We start from the raw sequence: 26,907 nt of genomic DNA, 5'->3' as shown, positions 1-26,907 counted from the left end.
TCACAATTCCCAAGATCTCCTAAAACAGACTGGAAATATCTCCCTTCCTAAGTCCCGCATCGAGACCACTTCTCTCTTAGTCACCTCTCCCTCTAACATACGGGTAACGCTCTTCTTTACCCACCTCCTGCCTCCAAATTCATGGGCTTAGGGCCAAGTTCCGTAACATTTAAAAAACGAGCCATGACTCATTGATTTGACTGAGTGCTCAAGAGATCACTTAAGCCACAACCTGCTTTATTTGTATTTTGGTTGATTTGCATTGCTCTATCAATTTCTGCTGCACAGCAAAGTGACCCAGGCACACTTGCTTTAGACAAGATCTACGTGTAAGCCATCCCAGAGGCATGGAGACTATGTTGGCTTTTAATGGCTTGGAAGGAAAGTTATTTAGCAAACTTGTTTGCAAGCCATATTAGTGACCAATAATTCTCCCTAGCTAGATGTTCTTCTCAAGGTCTTACCCAGTTCTCCCATTGTGCCCCTCCATCATCCATAGGGTAATCCACCACTTATATGGCTGAATGTACTACACTAATCCACTTCTCCTTCCCCTTTCTGAAATAAGTCATCTCAGCTAACTTAGTATTTCATAAACCAAATCACTCAATATGTTCATCACATTTAATGTTAACTGAATTAGTTTCAGACTTAAGATCCATTTGAGGAGTTCCCATTGTGGCTCAGCACAGGCTAAGCACACCAAAGTCTAATCTCTTCTGGAGTTCCCGTCGTGGTGCAGTGGAAACAAACCCAACTAGTATCCATGAGGATGCAGGTTCGATCCCTGGCCTCACTCAATGGGTTAGGATCCAGCATGGTCATGAACTGTGGTGTAGGTCGCAGATGTGGCTCAGATCCTGTGTTGCTGTGTGACTGTGGTATAGGCTGGCAGCTACAGCTCCGATTTGACCCCTAGCCTGGGAACTTCCGTATGCCATGGGTGTGGTCCTAAAAGGACAAAAAAAAAAAAAAAAAGATCCATTTGATTTTTGCTCCTCTGGCAGACACCATATAACAACACTCTTTAGAGAGATGTTAAGGTGGACTGCAAACCAAACCATTACTGAGTTCTGACTTTCTACCTCTAGTGACTACTTTCCTACCTTGTGTTCTGCCACAGGCCATTGGCACATCCTTCATCCTTGTTCCCTATACAGTACATTGAACAGTGAACTATTAAAATGCTTCATCTAGTGAGTTTACAGAACCATCCTGGGATGCTGGCGATGCCCACAATTCCACATCTCAGAGTCATCATTACCTATATCTTTTATTGTCCACAGGTACAATGTCCATTGCTATGTAGTATTGCTGGTGTGGATCTAGGCCGGTGATTTTCACTCTCATGGCAGGAAACATCCTCCTATGAAGGGGAATAAGGTAGGAAGCTCAGTGACCAGAGAGGGAGAGGTAGCAAGAGTAAAAGCTTGATGAGTGTCTTCTTAATAGGAAGGCTAAGCACACCAAAGTCTAACCTCTTCTGGAATTCCCATCATGGCACAGCGGAAAAGAATCCGACTAGTGAACCATGAGGTTGCAGGTTCGATCCCTGGCCTCACTCAGTGGGTTAAGTCTCTGGTGTTGCCATGAGCTGTGGTGTAGGTCGCAGATGCAGCTCAGATCTGGCATTGCCGTGGCTGTGGCGTAGGCTGGCAGCTGTAGCTCTGATTCGACCCCTGGCCTGGGAACCGCCATGTGCCATGGGTGTTGGCCCTAAAAAGAAAATTAAAAAAAATCTAATCTCTTCTAATTCTCCAAGTTGGCTGTTGTTTTTTTCACTTTGGAAATTATCACTATCAGCAATACTGAGGATTTACATTGCTGAAATAGCACCTTTTCTTAACTTAAATTGAACTGTTTGCTTATTCATATACTCCAAGAGCTCATACATACCCTGCTTTATACTATTAGTTAATCTTTAATGTGAGAGAGACAAGAAACATACAGATAGAATGTGTGTACATATATTTACTATTAGACTATAGCATTCTTAAATACATTTATACTCTCATACTTAATACACTTCTAGTTATTCCCCAAGGAGTTTATCATAGCTGATTGCAGTGATGATGAAATATTTTTGACTGCATCTACTTGAAAATGACCACACTAAAAATAATATCTCAAGAAAAGAAGAAAAAAAAAAAAAAAGGAAGGTGTTACCAGTTCCCAAACAAAGACCACCAAAGTTTGTTTTTTTTTTTTTAACACATAAAACTATAGAAAAATTTCTGCAAGTTCTCAGGCTGTCAACGTGTGTGTCAGAGGAAAGACCCTGTGGAATAGGGAGCAAATACCAAATGAATTCTAGTGGCCTCTGGGCAATACCTTGTTTCTACCACAATGGCTTGTTAAACTTGCCAAATCAAGTGAGGTCAGGATGTGGCGCTTTACAACCATGCTCCTAATTGAGGAGGAGGCGAGGGAGCAGCCCCAAAGAGGTATTGAGTTTCAAGGAGTCTAAAATCAAACCCACCATTCTTCTCTAACCCTAAGAAAGAAGAAAAACATCCAGCTCTTTTGCATGTCATTCATTTAGGAGCCAGACATAAAAAGTGCTCAGTTCAAAAATTTGGATTGCCCTGTGCGAGTGTGCTCTAGGGTACTTGTACACAAAATGCTGCATTAAGCTTAACCATCTGGGGCCAGTTAGTTGAGCTGGGCAGAGCACGGTGCTAATGAGGTCAAGGTCACAGGCTTGATTCCACATATGGCCTAATTGGCTTTGCTCCATTTCACGGCCATAGACCATACCCTGACCCCAGGCAGCCATGCTGCAAATGTGCACTGGTTGTTTACATGAGGGGCTTTCTGTGCTGGTCACACACTCCACTACTCATCAAAAACAACTCAAAAAGCAATAGGTTAGTGACATCATAATCATATTTGGGAGGGAAGCACAAGAGGGGCCGTAGACTTTAAATAGCGATGGTGGCTGATTCTTAAATATGTGCAAAGAATAACATGTAATTAGTCCTTCTTTCCCACTTTATACCTTTCAGAAGCTTCTATTGGTACATCATTTTATATTTTCTTTCTCTACTCTTCCAAGTTTAATTTGAAAGCCTTCTATTTTAGTCTCATGGTAGGCTAATGAAATTTGATAGTGGGCTGCTCAGAATGACTAAATCTAACATTCACTATAGGGAAGGCACTTTGGACAGAAATTTGGGAACCTTGGTCTATATATAGATAGATAGTTAGATAGATCATTAATTCCCTTCTTAAGAACAATGATTTAGGGTTGCCCTGTGTATATAAATGTGTGGAGAGCATCTTGCCAGGGCTGGAAGGTCCTTTCCCTTGCTATGTGAGTTAAGAAAATGTGGTGCCTCTCAGCCATCTATAGAGGCTGCCTGCCATCGAAAGAGAAGAATTTATTTTCTTGATGACTTCAGGTAAAGGGACTAGATGTTTTTAAATTCAATACTGTTTTGTCTGGAACGTATATACGACCTTGAGTGGAGAAGCTACCTGTCTCCTTCCAGTAACCAGGTTCTAAAATGAATGAGCTGTGTGTGGCTCTGGATAAGCCATTTAACCTCACCTCACCATCCATAAAACAAAGGAAAGGAACTAAATAATCCTCAAGGGGACCTCTTGATTTAAAATCCTATGGTGATATTTGAATTCTTAAAATCTTACCAAAGTTGCTTTCTCTTTTTGTCAGTATTTTAGTACAGAATATCAAGCAACATCATAATGCCCTAGAGAAAAAGCTATCTTTCATAGCCACAGAATGTGTTTGGTTTTAATTTTCTGCCTAAATTTAGGCCAATTCTGTTGACGTCCAAACCCATTAATCCTTATAAATACTTCTGTCCATGGTGCTGATCGTGCAGGTTATGTTGGTACAAAAATTGAGGGCTCTGTACACTCCAGTAGGTCTGAATCAACAGGATTACAGTTTGGGATATGAGGAGAAATAGATGGTGACTAAGATCTTTTGAGAGGGGAAAAGGAACAGAGGGTCACCCATAGCCAACATAACTAAGAAAATGGAAATTAGAATTAAAACGGAAAAGGACACTATTGAAAAATTGAGCGAAAAGGGAAGAATTGACTTGGGGAATGGGGAGGCGATGACGCAAATTCACAGAAGAGGAAGACTTCTTGGCATGTTTCTGAGCAGTTCTGGAATTACTTGGGCAGAGTTACATGCAGCAATAGCCATTCATGAGGCAACACACTATAGAAGCAATGAATGCAGTTCCTGAACCTAAATAAAGGGATACTGGGTAAAGAACGAACTGTGTGTCTGTGCTGAGAATCCCTGGATATATCCGGGGATCAAGGTGAATTTGTGAAGACAGAGACGTGGAAAAGAAAACACTGCAGAAGAAAACACTGAGGTCACAGGAGAGTGTCGTCAAGGAGATGCTCAGATAAACAAAATTCACTGAAGTGCAGGCAACAAGGGAATGATACCAGGAACAAAAGCGACTGAAATACGCAGACCTAATAGTAGTAAGCAAAAACCTAAAATAAAAAATGGAAAACTTTATAGAAAAAAAAAATGCAAGATTTCCCTTCTCACTAAACCAATGCCCTGTCCGAAAACAATAAAATAAAATAAAATAAAATAAAATAAAATAAAATAAAAAATTTCCCTTGAATTGCTGTTTCCTTCCAAGTCCTAATATCTCAAAATGTAGAACAGGAGAGACTGAAACTCAAGTAACAAAAAAAAGGAGGTTTTTGAAAATAATTCTGAAAAATAATATTGAAAGGAGTTCCCTGGTGGCCTAGCACTTAAGGACTCGGTGCTGTCACTGCTGTGTCTCAGGTCACTGCTGAGATCACTGGCTCAGGTTTGCTCCCTGGCCCAGGAACTTTTGCATGCCATGGGCACGGTCAAAAACAAAAAGTAATGCCGAAGGTACTTCTCTTTCAAAGTTGCTCCTCCTAAGAAGTTTTTCAATGGTTTTCTTCTCAACAAAAATATAGAGAATGGAGAGTGTTTCAGAAGAGGATGAAAGTGAATCTGATTTAAGTTCATTTTAAGCTCATCTTTTCATGATATATTATTGTATTGGGAAGTTCCTCTATATGCATTCGAATGAACTGGAGCCAATCAAAATACACGTTAAATGTCCACACTCATGAAGACAGCTTATGCTCAGTAAGGTAAGTCTTTTGGTCTCTCTGATGTGGGATATAAAGATTGGCTTTATAAACACAGAAGCAGAATAACTGTTTTAAATTTAAGTAATTTTTCCTACATACTAAAAACTCAGTCCAAATTTATTTTTATTTAAATTATTTTCAGAGTTCCCTGATGGCTTAGCAGTTAAGGATTCAGCTTTGTCACTACAGTGGTTCAGATTCGATCCCTGGCCCCAGAACTTCTGCATGCCAAGGGCACAGCAAAAAAAAAAAAGAAACCCTTTAGTTTAAAAAAAAAAAAAAGTCATTTCCACTTTAAATCCAAGGGCCATTTCTTAACAGTTTAGAATTATAAACAGTTAAAACAACTGTTTTGGAGCCAAAGAGATTTGTGTAGACTACTATCTGTGTACCTATGCGGCCTTAGTCAAGTTCATTAACCTCTTCCAGCTTTTGCATCCTCATCCATGTATGGGGTTACTATACCTTACCTCATAGGATTCCTGTGAAACTTAAATAATGTAATACATGTTGACTAATCAGAACAAAACAGATACTTACCTATCAAAAATTTTAAGACACCAGTAAGGGAGTAGCTTAATTAGCAGTGTTTACTTTGAGAGAAGCTGGGTTTTGGAAACTTTTATCATCCTGCATAAACAGTTTTGAAAGTGTTTCTACCATATTCCATTGAAGTAATAATTTTAAGCCAACAGTAAAACACAATGGATCAATCAGCAAGGCTCCCAAACTGCACCAAGCCCAGCTTTTACCAAAAACAAAATTCTTACCAAAATGCCTGGCTGGCTTAAACGCCCTAGAAGATGCAGGCTTTTTCTCTTGAAAACACTGGATAGTGAGTAACACTTGTTTAGAAATCTATTGTTTGGCTGTTTTATACCATGGATCTCCAGTATTAGCTGGAATATATTTGCAGGCAGAAAATGTTTGCAAGGGTAGAAGTGATTTATGTTGGAGGGGTCCTTGGAGGAAACTAACAAAATCACGATAAACACAAGGAACGCACTTTATCAAGACCTCCAGATGTCAAAAAGCACATGCAGGTTGCTTTAGCTTCACCACTACTACCTACCGCAAACAAGAGAAAAGAAAATGTAACAGCTCCCACGTTTGTTCTCCATTCCATGCAGAGGAACTTGGCCTTACCTGCCTGCTTTGGTGATGATCATCTCAGTTCCAATGTCATGGAACCTCTTCCAGAGGTCAGCACATTGCAGCTCCACCTGAATCTCCTCCATGGAAGACATGGCAGCAGGCACAGGGCCTGCAGCCCCAGGGCCCAGGTCAGAGTGAGTGTCAAAGGAGCAGGAAGTCCGCTCAGTGAGCACCTCAGAGTCTGAACCAGTGCTCTGCTCGGAATCTGCAAAATAAACAATCAAGCCTTAGGTGAGAAGCTGCTCAGCAGCCCCCACACACCCGGGGCCCTAAAAGAGGGAGGCAGGGTGGGGGCCACGATGAAGCGGGGAGAGGGGTGAACAACAGGAGACTTAAAGCTGGGAAGCTCCAGAGCACAGCGCTCGGGGTATTTTATTTTTATTTTTTTTTTTATGGTTTGTTTTTGTGATTTACGACCTTCTTTCAGGTTTCGTGTTTCCAACATGACATCTGGCATTTTAGCAAATTTTAGCAACAGCTGAAGAAAATTGGTCCACAAGAGGCAATATAAAGAGTACTAATGTCACCATGTTGAAGGGAATGGAGCCAAACTGGGGCAACGAAATACACAAATGCCATATTTTTAAAATAATAATAATCACAGACTGTAGCTCCAAATTTAGATTCATCTATTTTACCTGGAGGGAACAGATTCAATGCTAACAGCAATGTATTTCTTTAATTTCATACCACTCCGCATCACTGCCCATCAGTCAGTTACTTTTAAACACAGTGAGTTTTCCTCCATAGATAGGAATATATATCCCGATCATTGAAAGTAATGAGACACTGTTTGGGATCTTTAGAAACACTTTGTTACGTATTTGAGTAAATGGCTTTTCCTAAGTCCAAGCAGGCCATTTTGGATGGGGGGGGGGGAAGTCTGTTGTGAGGCAAAGATGGAAGCATATGGAAAAAGTTACCCAAGAAGGCGGTGAAAACAAAGGGAATAAATGAGTCTGGGAGACACCTTGATTGGTTTCTAAAGTACGGGCAGAAGGGACAGCTGATGCAAACAGGAAGGTAGGATTGAGAGCAAGCAAATAAAAAGCTGGCATGCTGGGCCAGATGGTCCTTCCCCCTGTGTCTTCTGTTCTCATGAAGGGGGGAGGGGGGCGGGCAGGAGGGCTGTAGACCAATGGAGAAAGCTAGATTCAGATTTACGAGAGAATTTTCTGTATGTTTTCAGATTTTTTTGCTTTCACAGGCCCTATGCCAAGAACTATATCCCCTGATATTTTCCAAACTCGGGTTAGCTGGTACAATTTTCTTACATCAAACGATACTGCAAGGACTTAGTTCTCTAACCCACCCTTAACGTCTAGGATTCTGACCGTTGCCCCTATAATTAAATACACACATAAACAAAGGTTGAAAACAACAATGTCCTACTCCGACAACTGGCTTTTCGGTGCTGTCAAAGGCCATGGCCTCTTGGGCACCAACTAGCAGGGTGGAAGACCATATTGCTGCCACCCCCACTAACCGGAGCGAGTGTCCAGGCCTGAGAACAACCCACTTCACGATGCCTTTCGTTATCTTTCCTTCTAGCCCTAATGCGTTCTTCTCTCAAACCCAGGCAGCATCCCTGGCAAGAAGCCCCCATAGCTTTGCAAAAGCCCTCAGGAAGCAAACGGGCATTTCTCTCCATCCTCCCCAATCCCTCCCCCTTCGCCGCTGAAGACATTCAGTATCAAGCAGAACTGAACCACGCCCCTAACAGGGAAGTGACTGCCCCAAATCTTCAGTTATCCACAATCACGCATCCAGTGACCACCTTCATTTAAAAAAAAAAAAAAAAAGAGTGATATAACTGGGTTTTACATGTCCAAGCACATACTTTTATACCTCGGACCAAAGAGGAGCTAACGCTGGTCTCCTTCAAGTACAGAACAGAGGAACTCCTTGTCTAGGATGAGAGCGGCTGTTGAATGGCGCATCTTCACACTCCTCTGATTCTATACGCCATTCAGCAGCAGAGCCATTATTTCATCACACGCTCTCCAAACACAGTCATCTGACCTCTGAGACAGGGGTTCCCAAGTCCCAGTCTGCTTGTGCAGTACGCCAAGAGCGCCTCCCTTACCACTAGCATTGAGGATTTTTCAAGGACTTCTCAAAGAAAGATTTGTTTTTTAAAAAATAGTCTTGTCCTACCTTTGGGAGCAAAGTGCTATGAAATCTCTTTACCATAGAGTGCTATAGTTATGAGACAGTTGGAAACACACATCCTAAGTAGGGCCCAGCCAAAATTTTGGACATATGACTCCACCAATGTGCGTTTAGGAAGGGGAAAACGAAGGGAAAGATACCGCTGTACTAAGTGATTAATTTTTACAGGGAGCCAAACTGACGCTGGCATTGGAAGGGGAACTATGGCTGGAGATTTAGGAAGTAGGAGACACTGCTCTTAACTCTCTGCATCTTCTGGAATAAAACAGGTACTGAAATGAAACATTACATGGATTAGTGAATAATCTTGGACAAGTCACTTCCATAATGCACCTATTTCTTCATAGTGCAATTAGAAGGGCTGAACTGAAAACTTTCATAATCTCTTCCACCGCTCATGGCTCAAAGAATGTAAGAATCCTTCCTAATGCAGCTTTCAGGGATAACCCAGGCAACCTCAATTACAAGTATCAAACTTACAACTGTCTGGGCAAGACAAGTTAAATGAGGAAAAAGACCAGGGGTCCAAATTCACATTATCATAGGAGTTAAAGGCCGGAGTGGGTATTCCATTTATAGTCTCAATCAAATCAATCAATAAGCACCTATCGGCATGTGGCCCTATATGAGGTACCAAGTAGATAATTTGAAACAGAATCCAGACCTTGAGAAATTTCCCAGTTAGTGTTGATTAATTATGTGTTTATTGAGTGCTTACTATGTGCCCAGCACTGTACTAGATTCTGGGGCTCCTCTGAAAGGTGGTTATAGTACAAGTGGAAACCGGCATCACTCAAAATCAGAGACCAAGACAAATACTACCGTGCAGTTGTCCACACCATTACATAGTTTCCTGTATGTCTCATAGGAATCGGGGGGGTGGGGGGGAAGGGATGCGAGGGTTGGAACATTCCTGGAGAACCCATGGTTACTAAGAAAGAAATGCCCAAGATGTGGAAGCATAGGCACTTTTATTTCAGAAAGAGGATTTTCGGAGACAGTTATTTGTCTCCTTGGAAATACTCGGTGCTCCTAAACTTTCACTCTTTCGCAAAATAAAGCCGAAGTGACTTTTATATACAGAATGCATATTTGAAGTAACGTGAATGTATCATCTAATTTTCCATTCTTGTTTTTGGCTGCTCCGTGATATGAAGACGTTCCCAGGCCAGGGGTCAAACCCGTGCCACAGTGGTGACCCAGACCACTGCAGTGACAACGCTGGCTCCTTAACCCATTGAGCCACACGGGAACTCCCATAATTGTTTCATTCTTGCTTGTTTCGTAACCACCACTGGTTTGAAATAAAATCAACATTATATTTTATGCAGTCTGTTTTTAACTCTGAGGGTAGTGAGGGCTACCTGAGACATAAGCTACTCTACTATACCCTTAAAATAGTAATCTCAGAGTCCAGATCAACAGCCTAGGTAAAAATAAAGTTTAATTCTTTGTAAAATATACTTCTAAGTCAAAGTCATGTTATTTAGGCTAACCAATTAAGTTATTATTTCAGCTATTAATCAGAATGTATAGGCGTTCCTGTCGTGGTTCAGTGGTTAAAGAACCTGACTAGGAATCATGAGATTGAGGGTTTGATCCCTGGGTTAAGGATCCAGAGTTGCTGTGAGCTGTGGTGTAGGTTGCAGATGTGGCTCGGATCCCGTGTTGCTGTGGCTGTGGTGTAGGACGGTGGCTATAGCTCCCATTTGACCCCTAGCCTGGGAACCTCCATAGGCCTCGGGTGTGGCCCTAGGAAAGACACACACACACACACACACACACACTCACACACACAAAAGAATGTATAATCAAGTTACCTAAGTCATGAACGCAAGAAATGAACAGTAGGCAGGTTATTTCAATCAAATCAGGTCACCTATTCAGAAATGCAATCAGTCTTTTTTTTTTTTTTTTTTTTTTTGTCTTTTTGTCTTTCCTAGGGCCACACCCGTGGCCTATGGAGGTTCCCAGGCTCGGGTTCAAATTGGAGCTGTTGCCACCGGCCTACGCCAGAGCCACAGCAACGTGGGATCTGAGCCGTGTCTGTGACTTACATCACAGCTCACAGCAACGCCGGATCCTTAACCCCCTGAGCAAGACCAGGGATTGAACCCGCAACCTCATGGTTCCCAGTCTGATTCGTTAACCACTGAGCCACGATGGGGACTCCTGCAATCAGTCTTTTGAAGATCAGAAACACCTCTGTATTTTCAATGTTCTTTCATTCTTGGCAACTTGTGACTTTCTGCCTTCAAAAAAACTAACCATTAGGAACTCATCTGAATGACCTGAAAAGACTTCGTGGCTATCAGATGTCTCTTGTGGATAGTACTGTTAACAAGGGGAGTTGTAGGAAATCAGGAACATAAATGATAAAGTAACATATAACCCAGGAAGTTAAAGGAGAAAACTTTGGGAACCTATGTTAAGCCAGTTACAAGTCACTGGAGAACATTATGTGACTCATAGGATCAAACCAAAAAAGAGAATCTAACCATCCATTCATAGTGTCTTTCATTCTCCATCTCTGACCTATTCCATGTTGATAAAAATGGACACCATAACACTAAGTTCCCAGAGAGTGTTCAGTTTAGCTTAGAAAGAATTCCAGTTCCTAATTCATGCAAAATAGTGTCAATATCAAAATAATATCTCAACAGCAAAATAAAGCCAACAACCCAATTGAAAAGTGGGCAAAAGATCTGAATAGACATTTCTCCAAAGAAGATATACAGATTGCCAAGAAGCACATGAAAAAAAGTCTAAACATCACTGATTATTAGAGAAATACAAATCAAAACTACTATGAGGTACCACCTCACCTGTCAGAATGGCCATCATTAACAAGTCAACAAACAACAAATGCTAGAGAGGGTGTAGAGAAAAGGGAACCCTGCTACACTGTTGGCAGCAATGTAAATTGGTGCAACCACTATGGAAAATAGTATGGAGGTACCTCAGAAAACTAAATATACAACTACCATATGACCCAGCAATCCCACTCTTGGGCATATATCCAGACAAAACTTTCCTTGAAAAAGATACATGCACCTGTATGTTCATTGAAGTACTATTCACAATAGTCTAGACACAAAAAAATGTAAATGTCCAACGAGAGATGAATGTATTAGGAAGATGTGGTATTTATACACAATGGAATACTACTCAGCCATGAAAAGAACAAAATAATGCCATTTACAGCAACATGAATGGAACGAGAGACTCTCATACTAACTGAAGTAAGTCAGAAAGAGAAAGGCAAATACCATATGATATCACTTACACGTGGAATCTAAAATATGGCACAAATGAACCTTTCCACAGAAAAGAAAATCATGAACATGGAGAACAGACTTGTGGTTGCCAAGGGGGAGGAGGAGGGAGTGGGATGTACTGGGAATGTGGGGTTAATAGATGCAAACTATGGCCTTTGGAGTGGATAAGCAATGAGATCCTGCTGTATAGCACCTCATAAGTGACTATATCTAGTCACTATATCTAGTCACTAGATATCCTGCTGTATAGCACCTCATTAGTGACTATATCTAGTCACTTATGAGGAGCATGATAATGTGAGAAAAAAGAATATATATATGTATGTGTGACTGGCCCACTTTTCTGTACAGTAGAAAATTGACAGAACACTGTAAATCAGATATGACGGAAAAAAATAAAAATCATTTTTAAAAACTGGAAAAAATATAGAAATTACAGAGGAAAAAATAGTTTCTTAATTTATATTTTACATTATCTAATATAATCCTTCCATTTGATGAGGTGGATATGGCATACATTTTATGTCGACTTTTGTGGAGGAGGAAGATTTTATGGACTAAGAAAAATTTTTCAAAAGTTGCCCTAGAAAGTAGGTCTTCTGCCTCCTGGATCAACAATCAGATCTCCCCAAGATCATACCAGGTTCATTCCTGGCTAAAGCAGTCGGTAATTCTGTAACCCTCCTCAACTATACTGGTCATCCTTACAACTGAAATGGCTTAACATGTTTGATCTTGGTCAAGTCACATAACTATTCTGGTCCCCATTTTCCTTAATCTTTATAGCATATCACATGCACATTTAATTGGGGTGCTATAAAGTCCCTCTTGAGCTGAATGTTTAACAGATGGATTAGTAGCACAGCTTAAAGACCAAGTCTAACAGCAGCAACCCAACCACAATAAGTTGATTTGGTTGACATGCATGGAAAATGCCCTGACGTATGTGTAATTTGACCTAACTTCAAAATGAGATACTATTAAAATGTATTTCACAAACTGCCAGGTGATTTTCATCTCCACTTAGCTAATAATTTTGAGGAGTCATTTATTTCTACAGTTAACAAGGCACATTTACGCCTAGGGCGCTCCTGCTCCCCAGGAGTAGGGTCTTGAGAAGTCACCGCATTTCCTGGAGCCTCAGTTTCCTCATCTTTACTATTTCATTATCTTTACTATTAGGGTAAAAGGGAAGATACCTTCCTGATCAAACATATTTATATATTCATGAGAAAAACAGAATCTAATGATTCTGCTGATAACAACGTTAGTGACTGAAGTGAAATGAATATAAGCTCACAAGAACCAGCCCAACCCAAGAGTTAATAGTCAACATCCACTGAGCACTTACTGTACATCTGGCACTCAGCTAAGACTTCGCATACATTACATCATCTACAGAACAACTCTAAGAGTTATTTTTTAATTTTACTAGAGCAGAGCTGTCTTGGAAAGTTGTTAGTTTCGGTGTATAGCCAAGTAAATCAGTTACACATATACAAATATCTATTCCTTTTCAGATTGGTTTCCCATATATGTTATTACACAGGATGAGTAGATTTCCCTGTGCTCTACAGGAGGTCCTTCTTACCTATCTATTTTATGTATCGTAGTGTATATATGTCAATCCCAACCTCCTAATTTATCCCCCCCCCCAACATTTCCCATTTGGTAACCATACATTTGTTTTTGAAACGTGTTCAGATTCCACATATTAGTGATCCCATATGGTATTTGTCTTTCTCTGTCTGACTTACTTCACTTAGGAAGATAATTTCTAGGTCCAACCATGTTGCTATCAATGGCATTATTGTGTTCTTTTTATGGCTGTAAGAACTATTATTATCTGCATTTCAAATATTATTGACAGCCAAATCCACATTATATCAGTTCTACCTCTGAAGGACTGCAGGCATATGAAACTATATTTAATTCCATTTCTGTTCCACAAAACATTCCTGCTTTGAATAGACAGGGGTGTATATTAATGTACCAAGAAGGGGCAAACAGGTTCTTGCTCTGAAGAAACTCACAATCTGGACACACAAACTGTTAAAGAAGAGGGTCTATGATAGATTCTCTGGGAGACACAGGAGCCGCACTAAGAGGAGGTTTGAAGAGCAAACAAGTCAATGACAATAGGGGCAAGGAGACTGCATGATGTGACGTTTGAGAGTGGGCCCAAAACTTATATGAGTTTTATATGAGTTCAATATGAGCAAGCAAAGAAATTATAGGGACAGAATTTCAGGCGGTGGGAATAGCCTAAGTAAGGATTTGTCATTTTTAGAGAATTTCAAGCACACTGATATGACAAGAGCTTGAAACACATAAGGGAAGAGGGGAGGGGAGATAAGAGATAACTTGGAAAATCAGATTCAAGTCAACAACTATTTATTTAACATGTACTATGTGCCAGTTACTCTTCTAGATTCCTTTTTTTTTTTTTTTGTCTTTTTGCCATTTCTTGGGCTGCTCCCGCGGCATATGGAGGTTCCCAGGCTAGGGGTCTAATCGGAGCTGTAGCTGCCAGCCTACGCCAGAGCCACAGCAACGCGGGATCCGAGCTGCGTCTGCAACCTACACCACAGCTCACGGCAACGCCGGATCCTTAACCCACTGAGCAAGGGCAGGGACCGAACCCGCAACCTCATGGTTCCTAGTCGGATTCGTTAACCACTGCACCACGATGGGAACTCCCACTCTTCTAGATTCTTGAGACGTCATCAGGGAATAAACAAAAATCCCTGGCCACATGGAGTTTATATTTTAGGAAGAACGTGTCTGTCATAATACGGAGTTTAGAGTCTATTTTCTTTACACCATGGTTTTCTTTTAAACAAAGGTGACGATAGTTCTGTCTTCCCCTCTTGTCTATGAACTCCATAAATGGAGTGTCACGCTTTGCCACACCTCCTGAACGAATGCCATACCATAGCCTGGTCTCAATGGGGAGGATGGGTGGGTGGTAGAAGATTACTGCAGAGTCAGATAAGAGATGCAGAATTTTCTGAGATTAGATGCTCAGGGCCACTTCCATAAGACTGGCCTCAGCTGTTACATTTTACTCAAGGGAGAAAATAGTCGGAAACAAAGAGAAAGACTCAACCCAGATGATAATCAAACAGTTGTTTCTGATGTTGTTTCTGTCAATAACTGGGACAGGACTACACTAAGCAGGACCTCCTATCTGGTATCAGTAGGGCAGTCACTCCTTGGGCCACATCTTAAGTCCCAAAGTCTCTAAAACCAAGACTCCCACAGTCATCTCAGGGCTCTGTTCACACCATAGCAGACATCAGAAGCTTACAACCCAGGCGGCACTCTCAGTACCAGGCTCAAGGGAACGCCTGTTTTCAGTGGTAGGACCTCTGCAGTGGAAATTGATTCTGGGACATCGGATTTTATCAGGTTGCTTAGCAAAATCTGGTGATGAAACTTTTCATAGAGTAATTCTAAATATGGCAGAAGCAGAGCACTTGGCACTGACCTGAGTACGGACTGAGCCCAAATTTGATACCCAGTCCAGAGCTTCAAGGGAATGAACCATAACCCAGGTTGGATTAAACTAAAATCATGATGATAGCCAACACTCAAATGAGCCTGTTAGATGACTTTAGCAATGGAATGAAGTCTCTGAGCTCTCCATGCCCTCCAAGTTCTACTTGGGAAAAGGGAGGGGGGCGGTAACCTGAAGCCTGCAATTCCCATGCCAATAATCCAATTAAGGAGACTAAGAGCACATATCCCTCAGCTGCCTAAAGCACGCTCCACCTGACAACCGGCACCTCTCAGTGACATACAGACTGGGGGCAAGGACCCAATGTCATCCCTGAGAGCTGAGCTTTTTAAAGGGGCTTTGCAAAGAAGCGGCAGTGGTAACTTTCTTTATCTACTTCTTGTCCACCAGACAAAGGCTCAGTGTCATTCTGGGTTCAACCCGTCATACTCCGGCATGCTTTGAAGGTAGACGCAAACAAGAGGAGGGAGAGAACAGGCGCTACACTAAACAGTGGATGTGCATTTATATTTAAGTCTCATTCAAATTGTCAGAGAAAATCCTAAGAAGCAGGCCTTCCTGCTGCCATTTTGTGCATGAGGAAACTGAGGTCTGACAGGATACAGACGCTTTGCTCACGTTATACAACCAGGAGGTGTCAGCGTGGGATTCGAGTTAGTCTACCACTAGAGCTGATGCTCCTTCCATGATAAATTGTTCCCCAGTTTTCAGAGCTAGGCCTGCAGAGTTGTGTGCTTCCCACTCTGCACTTGGAAATGCAGAGCCGAGGTTGAGGCTGCTCCGTCAGAAGATGGCTTATGGAAACAAAGGACACTGTCAGTCCTTTGGGGAGCAGAGAAAATTCAAAGATCAGAGAGGACTTTTCCTTTCTCAATAGCAGGGCAGTTACCTTCAGGAGTATTTTAGGTCTTTTTACCAACTTTTTTTTTTTTTTTTTTTTGGCCTTTCCCGAAGCCAGTGGAAGTTCTCAGGCCAGGGATGGAACCCACACCGCAGCATTGACCTGAGCTGCTGCAGTGACAATGCCAGATCCTTCACCACGAGGCCACCAGCAAACTCCATCTTCACAAACTTAACATTGTTTAACGAGTACAAGTGTAAAAGGCCCTCTGTTGTTGTATTTCACTTTCTCTTCCCATTCCCTGCCGGTAAAATATCCAAATGTGACAGACAGATCATTGCAGATCACTGTCAATGTCAACTCACTCTTTTGCTTTGTCCGGAACATAAGCAAATAACATTAGAAGGTACTTGGAAGACGTCTGGACTTTGAGAAATGTATAATGACAGCACTGAAAGACAAGAAAAGGCAGCTGAGGTAGTTCCCACTTGTGCATAATTTGGTTTATTTAGGCTAAACCGAAGTCAGAGTTCAGGGCACAGAAGTTTTTGATAGTCCTAAACATATATCCATACTTGAGGAGAAATCATCTGACAATTAAATATAAGAAAGCAGTTTGTAGACATCAAAGTATCAAATTAACATCAAAAATTATATGCCAATGATCAAGTTCGTCGGGAAGACCAAGAAAAAACAAGGATAATTATGGGTCCTGGATTTTCCGGAACAATCCTAATTTCAAATATTTTATTTCATTCTCCCCATAAAATTAAAAGTTCTGAGACCGACTTTTGGTTCGGAAAATTTTCTTGATGAAAGCATAGAAAATACATACATGGACCAATCAAAAATTGGACCCCAGCCACATGCAAATGTTCAGATCTAAGTACCTCTTGCCTCAGAGGTCCTCCGAAAGTTGATGTGAAATGACTGGGTGGTCTTCACGATGTACCCGCCAATTTTAGGCCAGCAGCTGTCAACACAGGCCCCTCCCCGAGGCCCCTGGCATTCTCTTCTGGGTAAACTGACACATTAGCTCATCCCAAAGCCAGTGCTTATTTGCTCTTTGCAACCACAACTAATTCCAACCTCCCACCACCACCCCAGTGAGTACCATAACAGCATCCGATGTCTGCCATTGTGGTCTGTTGATTTCCATCCTGTGAAAAGGAGCCCCTCCCCCAAAGGCCCTATTACGCCTTATTGGGATATTCTCACTGCGCACCACTAAATAAACAAATCCATACTAATATGCAAAAGGGGAAGAGTTAGCAGTGAATTTCCAAGCAACACGTGTGATTTAACTATAATTTCCGAAGACAGTGCCCTTGGAGGGGCAATTTCAAACACGTAAGTAGCATAGACATTCAAATATGGCCAGGAACATGCAGTACCCTTCAAACCATACTCAGACACCATTAGCTACACCGAGTTTAAAATCCACCCGACCTACTATGCCAAACATAAAGAACCATCCTACCTAATGACTGGAAGAGCAAAATGGCTGATAAATATAACAACCTCTCCAGTAATTTTCTGAATTCATCCACTCAATCAATCATTTATCTATTCAACAAGTACTTATTGGTTATCTAGCCTGGGCCCAGCAATGTGTCAGTACTGCGAGTGGCACAAACTTAAATAAAATGAGTTCCTATGGCCTCAGGAACTTACAAGAGCCCTTAACAGACAGGACAGGATAATAAATAATCTAATAAAAGCAGAAGAGTCAAAATCCAGCATGGCATACAGCATGATGAGGGGCTGTAATTCAAAAGACCAGATTCTTTTTTTTTTTTTAGCTATTTCTTGGGCCGCTCCCTCGGCATATGGAGGTTCCCAGGCTAGGGATCTAATCGGAGCTGCAGCCACCGGCCTACGCCAGAGCCACAACAACGCAGGATCCAAGCCTCGTCTGCGACCTGCACCACAGCTCACGGCAATGCCGGATCCTTAACCCACTGAGCAAGGCCAGGGACCGAACCCGCAACCTCATGGTTCCTAGTCGGATTCGTTAACCACTGCGCCACGATGGGAACTCCCAAAAGACCAGATTCTGAAGTTCATCTCTTCTTTTCCTGTCTAAGCTCTTTTTGTTTGCTTGTTTCACAATCAGATATTTTTTTATTGTGAGAAACAGTACGCTTACAAAAAGGGGGATATCACCTTAACCAGCGATGAATAAATGAGTGCTCGTGTACCCAGCACCACATTTCGAAAAGAATATCATCAGCACCTCAGAGTCACCTGTATGTTCATCAGTGACCCTGCCTTTCTGCCTTCAACCTAGAAGTACTCACAGCCCAAACGCATATTACTTCTGCTCTTGTTTTTATCTTGTATGTTGAGCACATAAATAATGTGTTAATTCAGTGTGACCTCCTTTGGTGGTAGATGAATATAACCCTAGAGTACGTCTTTTTCGGTGACGCTTTTTTGAACTTCACACTAAAGCATGCAGCGGCTGTACCTTCATTTTTTCTGCCAACTGTCTAATCTGGAATAATTCGATCTCTTTAAGCCTTAGTTTTAATCATTGGCAACATGAGCACATCATTAGTACCTACTTTGTGAAATTTTTATGACTCACTAACAAAGTGGGTGCCTGTGCGTTTATGTAAATGCTTTACCGATAGTAAAAAGGATGTATGAATGCCAGTGTTCACGTATTGTCTAAGAGGAGGATTAGCAAAATGCCACGGGAGTTCCGAGGTGAGAAGAACCTCTTCCAGCCCTGGGGTATCTTCGGAGCCTAATGAAGAGATGTCTAAGGATGAAAAGGAAGAGATGGGCAAAGGAAGAGAGGCTCTTCCGGGAAAAGGGAATCTTACAGCAAAGGTGCAGCAGTAAAGTCTACCAGACAGGTTTAGAGAACAGCAAGGAACTGAAATCACATCTGTGTGATTCCTCTGACACCTATTATGCACTCAATAAAATGTTGTTTTTGTTGAATGAATGAAATGCTGTTTGTTTAGCAAAGCAAGAGCAAAGGTGTGGCCAGGGAAGAAAGCTGGAGCCAGATCAAGAATCTTGAATGCTATTTTTCTCCTCCTCTTCAGGAGCTCAACATAGCCCTAGGAATGAGGGGTCTTAATTGAATGCCGTGTTCACAATGAAATCCCGACAGGGTCACCTCCACACATAATCTAAGCTATTGCGATCCCACTAGTTATTCCCTCCATGACTGTGAACTGTATTAAAACGGACTAGCAAGGGCTGACCTGAAATCTTTCAGAGGCATCAAATGAATTTAGTGAGTTCTGTCACTTCCATGAGTAACAATCATAGTCATCTAGAAAATACCAACTCTCCTCCACTTGAACCTAAGAAGGAATGGTGCCTCTGACCATGAGGGTAAAATGCAGAAAGGAGCAAGCCCTTCTACAAGTACTGGAACTGCTGATGCTTCCGTGTGTGTGTGTGTGTGTGTGTGTGTGTGTGTGTATGTAAATGCAGAAAGTAGCAAGCCCTTCTACAAGTACTGGAACTGCTGATGCTTCCGTGTGTGTGTGAGTGTGTGTGTGTGTGTGTGTGTGTGTGTGTGTGTACACGTATGGGGGGTGGTGCAGAAATGCCTTCTCCTGGAAAAGGATGACTCTTGCACACACAGCCGCTGCACCCTCCCGAACCCCCAAAGTTAGTTCCCCTGCAGTCTGCAGTGGGGTTTCCAGGGAAGCTGCCAAGAAGACAAAGAGCATAGTCCTTTAGAATCACACGGATGCAGCTTTATGACTTTGGGCAAGTGATTGAACCCTCCTGATCCTGGTTTCCTCATCTAAAACAGATACGCTGATGGCTCTCAGTAAAGCCCCTGCACACAGCGGGAGTATATTAAATGTTACTTCTGTCCTTAATTTGGAAAGAGGGTAGCTGAAGGGTTAGACCTTTTCCCAGTCACTCCCGGTCCATGTCTGAGAGGGAGAGAGAAGGTTTGTGTTCTTTCCAAAGAGAAAAGCAAATCCTAGCAAAGAAAGATTTTAAGGTATAATGGGAAGAGCTCACATAAATGAAGAAAATGAGGAGTTCCCATTGTGACTCAGTGGGTTAAGAACCCGACTAGCATCCATGAGGATGTGGGTTCCATCCCTTGCCTTGCTCAGTGAGTTAAGGATCCAGCCTTGGCCCAAGCTGTGGCGCAGGGCACAGATCTGGCATTGCTGTGGCGTAAGCGTAGGTGTAGGCTGGCAGCTGCCGCTGTTTTAACCCCTAGCCTGGGAACTTCCATGTGCTGCAGGTGTGCCCTAAAAATAAATAAGTAAATAAATAAAGAGAAAGAAAATGATTCAGCAGGGCCTGGAGCAAAAACTATAAGAATTGACTATGTTAGAAGGAAAAACTGGAAAAGCAGAAGGAGAGAAAACAAAGAAATGGTGTCGATGTCAGCTAAGAAGGCCTATTTTTTTGAAGCTGAGTCAATCAGTCTCAATGGAAGGGCACTGGCTTTAGACTCAGACTGACCTGGGGTCAGATTTCTGTTCTGCCTGGTTCACTTTGGGCTCCTCTTTTTCTCTAAACACCACCTGTTCATCTATATGATAAGAATGACAGTATTAGGTTGAAACATAAATAAAAGCCAATATTGGACCTTTTTATCTCCCCAACTGACAATTTTGTATGATTCAATCTAATACCTAATTTGCATACATGTTAACTATGATGAGATGAGATAACATGTCAGTTAACTGTGGTTAGTTCACTGTACAGGGGAGCTCTGGTTCACCGATACTGGAAGATTTGACAGCAAGTTGGAAATGGGAAAGTACTAGAAAATATCTTGATTTTAAGCAAATAGAACACTAATGCTTTAACAACTAGAATACGCTACAAAATTGAAAAATTTTGTTTAAAAAGAAAGCCTGTTTTTGTGGGGGGATCTCCTTAAGTGATGCTCTCTTGGTTCGTGATGGCTGCCACACTATTTGAGAAGGAAAATAACTAGAGTCTGAAAGAAAACAGGGCAGACCCCTGAGAAAAGATGTGTGTTGGATCCTCAGTAAGGAGATGGTACCAGGGAACGAATTCTAGCTTTGAACAGAGACAGAGATATGAAGAAGCAGCGCAAAGACCCTGCTCCTCTGGAGGTGGGAAAGGCAGAACAGAGCTGGGAGGCGGCAGGGTCCTCTGACTGCAAAGGGACAATGTTGTCGAGAGCACACAGTGTCTGGCTCCGGCTAAGGGAAATGCACACGGAGGAGGCAGAAAAGATCTGGTGCCTAAGGGAGGCTCCCAGACAGCATGAAGGTGACACCTGGCAGGTGGGCGTGATAACCTACTTCACAGGTGACATCACTGGGACTTAGCCAAGGTAATGCGCCCACCGCTACTCCCCTGGAAGCATCAGAAAGAAGAAAGGGACCCTGGCCTCTCTTACCCCAAAGCTTGCACTCAGCCACCATGCACACCACCTTCAGAAACCCTAAAGTCAAATGCTTTGATAACAGAAACGAATACGCTTTTGTTGGCACAGGGCAAGCAATAAGAGTGAAACCAACACCCTGGATTAATTGTATTCATAACAGTGTCTTTACATGTACAAATCGCCAACCTCCACTTCAGATGCTTGCCAACCTTAGAATCCCACCTTCACATTCCAAGCCTCCACACTCCTCCGGAAAAAGCCTGCTTCCCAAGACTCTCCTGTCTTCTTTTTTTCCTTCTGAAGCCCTCCCCAGAGGAGAGTGAATTGTCAAAGGGATCCAACCTGGTGGATTTTTTTTTTTTTTGTCTTTTCGCCATTTCTTGAGCTGCTCCCGTGGCATATGGAGGTTCCCAGGCTAGGGGTCCAATCAGAGCCATACCCACCGGCCTACGCCAGAGCCACAGCAACACGGGATCCGAGCCACGTCTATGACCCACACTACAGCTCATGGCAACGCCAGATCCTTAACCCACTGAGCAAGGCTGGGGATCAAACCTGCAACCTTATGGTTCCTAGTCGGATTCGTTAACCATGGCGCCATGACGGGAACTCCCAACCTGGTGGATTTTTTAGGTGATAGCCAAGAAGAAGAGGATGGAGCGGGGTAAAGAAGAGCCCCACACTGTCTTCAATGGAAAGGCTGATTTGGGAATCCCAAGGTCAGCCCGTTCTTGCTACCGCCATTCCTGACTCCTTGAGTCACCTTGACCAGGCCCCCTGAAACTTACTCCTCAGCCAACACCTTGGCTAGCGCACGCCTCTGGTTTTCCCCAGGCCTACCTACCTTGAATGGTCAGACTGACCTTTGAAGAAACAGTGTCCTCCAAGTGTGTCAGCAATTCAGAAACTGACAGCTTCTAAAATAGCTGGTGTGATGCTGGGTGTCTGTTGCCTTCTGAAGGAGTGGTGGTGTCACCGAGGCAGCAGGATTTCCTTGCCAAAGCTGCTCCTCCCCTCCTCCCCAAGAGGCTCGGCGCTGCCTCTCCGCGCCCCAGCCCAGGAAGACTTCGAGCCCAGGGGCCGTGGCATTTAAGCACTGTCAGAGGTCCCACTTCAGTCCCCATAGTGGTGCCAGTTCAGCATCTGTTATGATGACCCAGCCTGAACTGTATTTAGAAGCTTTGGACATGGCACCATGTCCTGGCCCGTCTCAGAGTGACAGGAGATTTCCTGAGCACCTGGGCCTGTGATTCAAGAGCTCCTCCTCCCAGGGAAGGGGGGGTCAAAGGGACTTGCTTAATGGTCTGTTTCCTTCTCAGGAGGGTACCCATCTGTTGGAGGCCTCTCTTAGAGAGTCAGCCTCTCTCAGTACAATTACATAACATTATTTTTAAAAATCCATAATTTTATAAAGCTGGAAAGACATCGTAGAGGAAAAAGAGAAAACCAATCAGAAAATAGGTTTAGTGTTCTGTTCACAGACTCTTCTTACAGAGATAAGTGTCCCTGCAATTATGTCCTCAGAATCTACCAGCTATTGCCAGCCAACAGAAAGAGTCAGCCATATGACACGGCTTCTAGGGACAGTACAATAATAATAAGTCATCTTCTTGGCAGTCTCCATGCCAGTCTTGAAAGCAACCTACTGGAGTCCAAAAAAAATTTATAAGTGACTCTTAGTTAGTAGTAAAAAAAAAAAAAAAGGAAATAAAATTTAATGTATTTATACGTTAATCTCTGCCAGGCAGGCGGAGTGATAAGGATATAATAAATCGGATGGGCTGGCCGAGTAGGTCTAGGTTCTCAAATCTGCTAGACCACAGGAGAAAGAAAGGCTTTTTCCCAAGTGACCCTCAGCTCTCTGCCCCAGTGTCCCTGACCAGAGTCCCATGGAGATACCCTGTCATTTAAAAGGCATCAATGTTTGGCCTCTCCCCATGTCTGGGCAAGGACCCAACACTCAGAGAATGTGGGTTTAGGATCATGGCATCTAATCCATTCAAGGATTACTCCCCCCGCCCCCTCTGCTGCTCAGATGGGTGTGTTAATCATCACCTCCCTTTGTTCTGTACGAAATTCAGCCCTGGCTACTTCTAAGCCTCCATGTGTTCCTGAAGTTTACGGATGGCGTTTTGATAGGTCAGATATTGAGAATCAATAGACCACCAACCAGTCAAAAAATCTCAAGCAGTTTTAGGAACATGTGGAAGTAATTTTTTCCAAGAACTCACCAGCCTGGAGGATGAGATCTTATTGATGACGTGTGGGCTATTGTAGATATTAAAGTATTACCTTATGTACCACCTTCTACAACACAATCAAAATTGATTTACAGTGAAGGCAGATTTTCCTTACGACACCAAATATTACACATTATCAGATATGAATTACAATGGAATACCCACTATATAGCATCTTTAAAAGAACAGATAAATGACCAAGATAAAATTATAAGCGAATATGTAGTTACTACATATATAAAATACAAATGTCACAGACTAGAGAATTTCATAGAAATCAGAATATCTTGTGTGACACTGGCTATATACCTACACTTTTTAATTTAATTTAATTTTATTTTATTTTATTTTTTGCTCTTCAGGGCCGTACCTGGGGCATACGGAGGTTCCCAGGCTAGGAGTCTATTGGGAGCTACAACTGCCAGCCTATGCCACGGCAGCGCCAGACCCAAGCCACATCTGTGACCTATGCCACAGCTCACGGCAATGCCAGAACCTTTAACCCACTGATCGAGGCCAGGGATCGAACCTGCAACCTCATGGTTCCTAGTTGGATTTGTTTCTGCTGTGCCACGATGGGACTTCTCCTACATTTTAATTACAATGATCTCAACTGCATGCAGTCAATCTTTTTGTAAAGGAAAAATTATTCCATAAAATGTTAATTTCTAATTTTTTATTTTATTTTATTTTATTTTTTGCCATTTCTTGGGCCACTCCCGCGGCATATGGAGGTTCCCAGGCTAGGGGTCTAATTGGAGCCGTAGCCGCCAGCCTACGTCAGAGCCACAGCAACTCGGGATCTGAGCCGCGTCTGCAACCTACACCACAGCTCACGGCAACGCTGGATCATTAACCCACTGAGCAAGGGCAGGGACGGAACCCGCAACCTCATGGTTCCTAGTCGGATTCGTTAACCACTGCACCACGACGGGAACTCCCTAATTTCTAATTTTTTAAATGAAGAGGTTATTAACTTAAAGGATGGGCTTTGGCGGTTTATAACCCAAGATTTTAAGTTAAATTTGTGGGAGCTTGCGTTTTTCTGAGAAGAGGATGTATGGTATTCATGGAATTCTCAAAGGAATCTCTGACTTTAAAAGGACAAGGACCATTGGTTTAATAGCATTTCTTCAAGTGGGAAAATTGTCCATTTTCCAAACTCTCTTCTGCTGTAATGTAAAGCATTTCCCCTTAGCTGGATATTTCCGATGAGAGAAACAGTCAAAAGAATATGACACAGAAAAAGACAAAAAAAAAAAAAAAAAAGAATATGACACATATGACACAGAATGCTAGCGGTGCATCCTAATAAAAAGATTGTCTTTGTGAAGACAAAGTGGTTGTGTTTTGCGTGAGTGTTAAATGATCCCATGGGACACCGCAACTTTCTCTGTATGTTTCCTTATTTCCATTTACCTTTATTTTAACCACATATACATGCATGTATTTTTTTTTGTTTATTTATTTTTTATTTTTTTACTGTAACCCATATCAAATCATTTTGGGGAGTAGGGAGATTATAAATTATCTTCAAGTGAGTGAAAATGGGGCTATTCCTTTGGCCTTGCTACTTTCACTCTTTCATACTCTCTCACTCTCTCTCCTCCTGCCTCCCAGAGAAACTTCAGTGGTGCCGGAACCCCAGACTCACCAGGCTACTTCTCCTTGTGTGCCCAAACCAGGCACACTTGCCACTGTGGACACAGGGATTTGCCAGCAGTTGAGGGCCCCCACATCCCTGAAGAAATCCTCCCCCTCCCCTCGCTTCTGTCCTTTAGGGCAGCACCTGCATCTGGTGCTGGAGCCAAAAGGCAGCTCCTCCGGGAAAGCTGGGCACAGTGAGTAGGTGATGCTGCCCTTGCAGGACTGCCAAGGCTTTCCTAAAGGCCACAGCAACCGAGCCTGCCTGCGAGAACATTTTGGTGAGCTCAGTTTGTTTGCTACCGAGAACCTCCTTGCCCTCACAGTCTATTTTTACCACATTGTGACGCTGAAGACTCTGCTGTCATCAAAGCGAATGATAAATAGAGTCAACTCTCCATTTTCTATCATGCTATGGTGAAAGGAACCCTGGATTCAGAACCAGGAGGCAGGAGTTTGAGCCTGGGTTCTGACCTTGAAATGACCTTGAGGAAGCAGTTTAACCCTGCTGAGTCTCAGTTGAAAGAGGATAAGGGAACTGACTGCTTACCCGATGCAGTGAGTCTTCAGCAGGGTCAAATAATGCAGATGAAAGTACTTTGTAAACTACAGAGACTTAGGAAAGTAAGTGATTGGCACCACATTTAATCATTTAATTCATAGAGATTTCTCCCTGTGCTCTAGACACCATGTTAAGTCCTCATTTATTATATAGAGCCCATTAAAGATAGGAGACTGAGACTCAGAAGCAAAGTGGTGACATGCGATCTGCTTTTTGGGAGCCTAGAGTTCTTCTTCTCACTTATCTATGCCTCCCCCTTGCTGCACCCTTAATTGACTCTTACTGAGCAACCGCTACCCTGTCTTTCAAATGGAGCTGATAATCTGTAGCTCCTGTGAGGCAAAGACCTAGACAAAATGACCTTGCCAGCATCTCATTCCATGACCTATGAGTCCACCAGATGTGACCTAAAGTCACAAGGTACCTAGTGGTGGAAGTTGGAACTAGCGCTCAGGTCTGCTGACCAATGGACCCCATCATATTCTTGCTACCTGCCCATCTCCCCAGGTAGTATGACATAGGCTGTGTAGTAAGACAGAACCCTGAGAAATCACCGTGTATTTGGGGCCTCTCCCGTGCCAAATATACTTTACTATCTTCTGATTCTCTGTTAATCAAAGTATGCAGCGTCTTTTCACTGATAGAGCAAAACAGCCCACCCTCTCCTGAGGCAGGCAGATTCCTTCTTTAAATGATCATTTTCAGTCTATGCCAGGAGATCTGCTCAATCCATACCCCTTTATATGGAGGTCACTAGGCTGGAGGACAGTTATTATAGCCGAACTGCTTTAATCATTACCAGTGACAGGTTTTGTTTAACCCAATAGCAAAATGTTTGGAGCACAGACCCATGGAATTCCCAGACCTGCAGCAGAGCTGGCCTTCTGCTCCTTTCATGTGAAATGAAGGCCAGTCCCAGTGAAGCCTCAGGTTTTCCATAAAGTTATGCAGCTCCTCCAGGGTCCAGCATCCCTGTCTCTTTTCTCTCTGAGCCTCAGAGCAGCTC

General features: G+C 42.7%; 1 protein-coding gene and 2 long non-coding RNA genes across 9 annotated transcripts in view; all 3 read right to left on the bottom strand.

Moving 5' to 3' along the window:
- TBX15 (T-box transcription factor 15) overlaps positions 1–26,907 on the bottom strand; it is a 130,855-nt gene that overhangs the window by 42,826 nt on the left and 61,122 nt on the right. For 6 of the 7 annotated variants that reach the window (XM_085023438.1, XM_085023437.1, XM_085023436.1 and 3 more), the window contains 2 exons: positions 6,277–6,490; positions 1,265–1,366 (listed from right to left, as the gene is read on the bottom strand). In XM_085023438.1, coding sequence (XP_084879564.1) covers positions 1,265–1,366; positions 6,277–6,377 — 203 coding nt within the window. In that variant the 5' untranslated portion in view covers positions 6,378–6,490. Of the gene's footprint in view, positions 1–1,264; positions 1,367–6,276; positions 6,491–22,318; positions 22,668–26,907 lie in introns of those variants that run through there. The other variant, XM_085023441.1, reaches the window with a different exon arrangement.
- Positions 6,866–11,140, bottom strand: LOC146404167 (uncharacterized). Its single transcript, XR_014844342.1, has 2 exons — positions 10,580–11,140; positions 6,866–10,186 (listed from the first exon to the last, which is right to left on the bottom strand). It is a non-coding gene; the product is annotated as an uncharacterized LOC146404167 (long non-coding RNA).
- LOC146404166 (uncharacterized) lies at positions 16,165–22,069 on the bottom strand. Its single transcript, XR_014844341.1, has 2 exons — positions 21,798–22,069; positions 16,165–21,677 (listed from the first exon to the last, which is right to left on the bottom strand). It is a non-coding gene; the product is annotated as an uncharacterized LOC146404166 (long non-coding RNA).

The sequence above is a fragment of the Sus scrofa genome, chromosome 4 (assembly GCF_054392235.1).
Source record: "Sus scrofa isolate SSC_HxYL_T2T_F1_AM1 chromosome 4, Sscrofa_HxYL_maternal_Yorkshire_Landrace_v2.0, whole genome shotgun sequence".
Taxonomy (NCBI): domain Eukaryota; kingdom Metazoa; phylum Chordata; class Mammalia; order Artiodactyla; family Suidae; genus Sus; species Sus scrofa.
The sequence above is the reverse complement of the archived record's forward strand: the minus strand, read 5'-3'. Positions and strand labels throughout refer to the sequence as shown.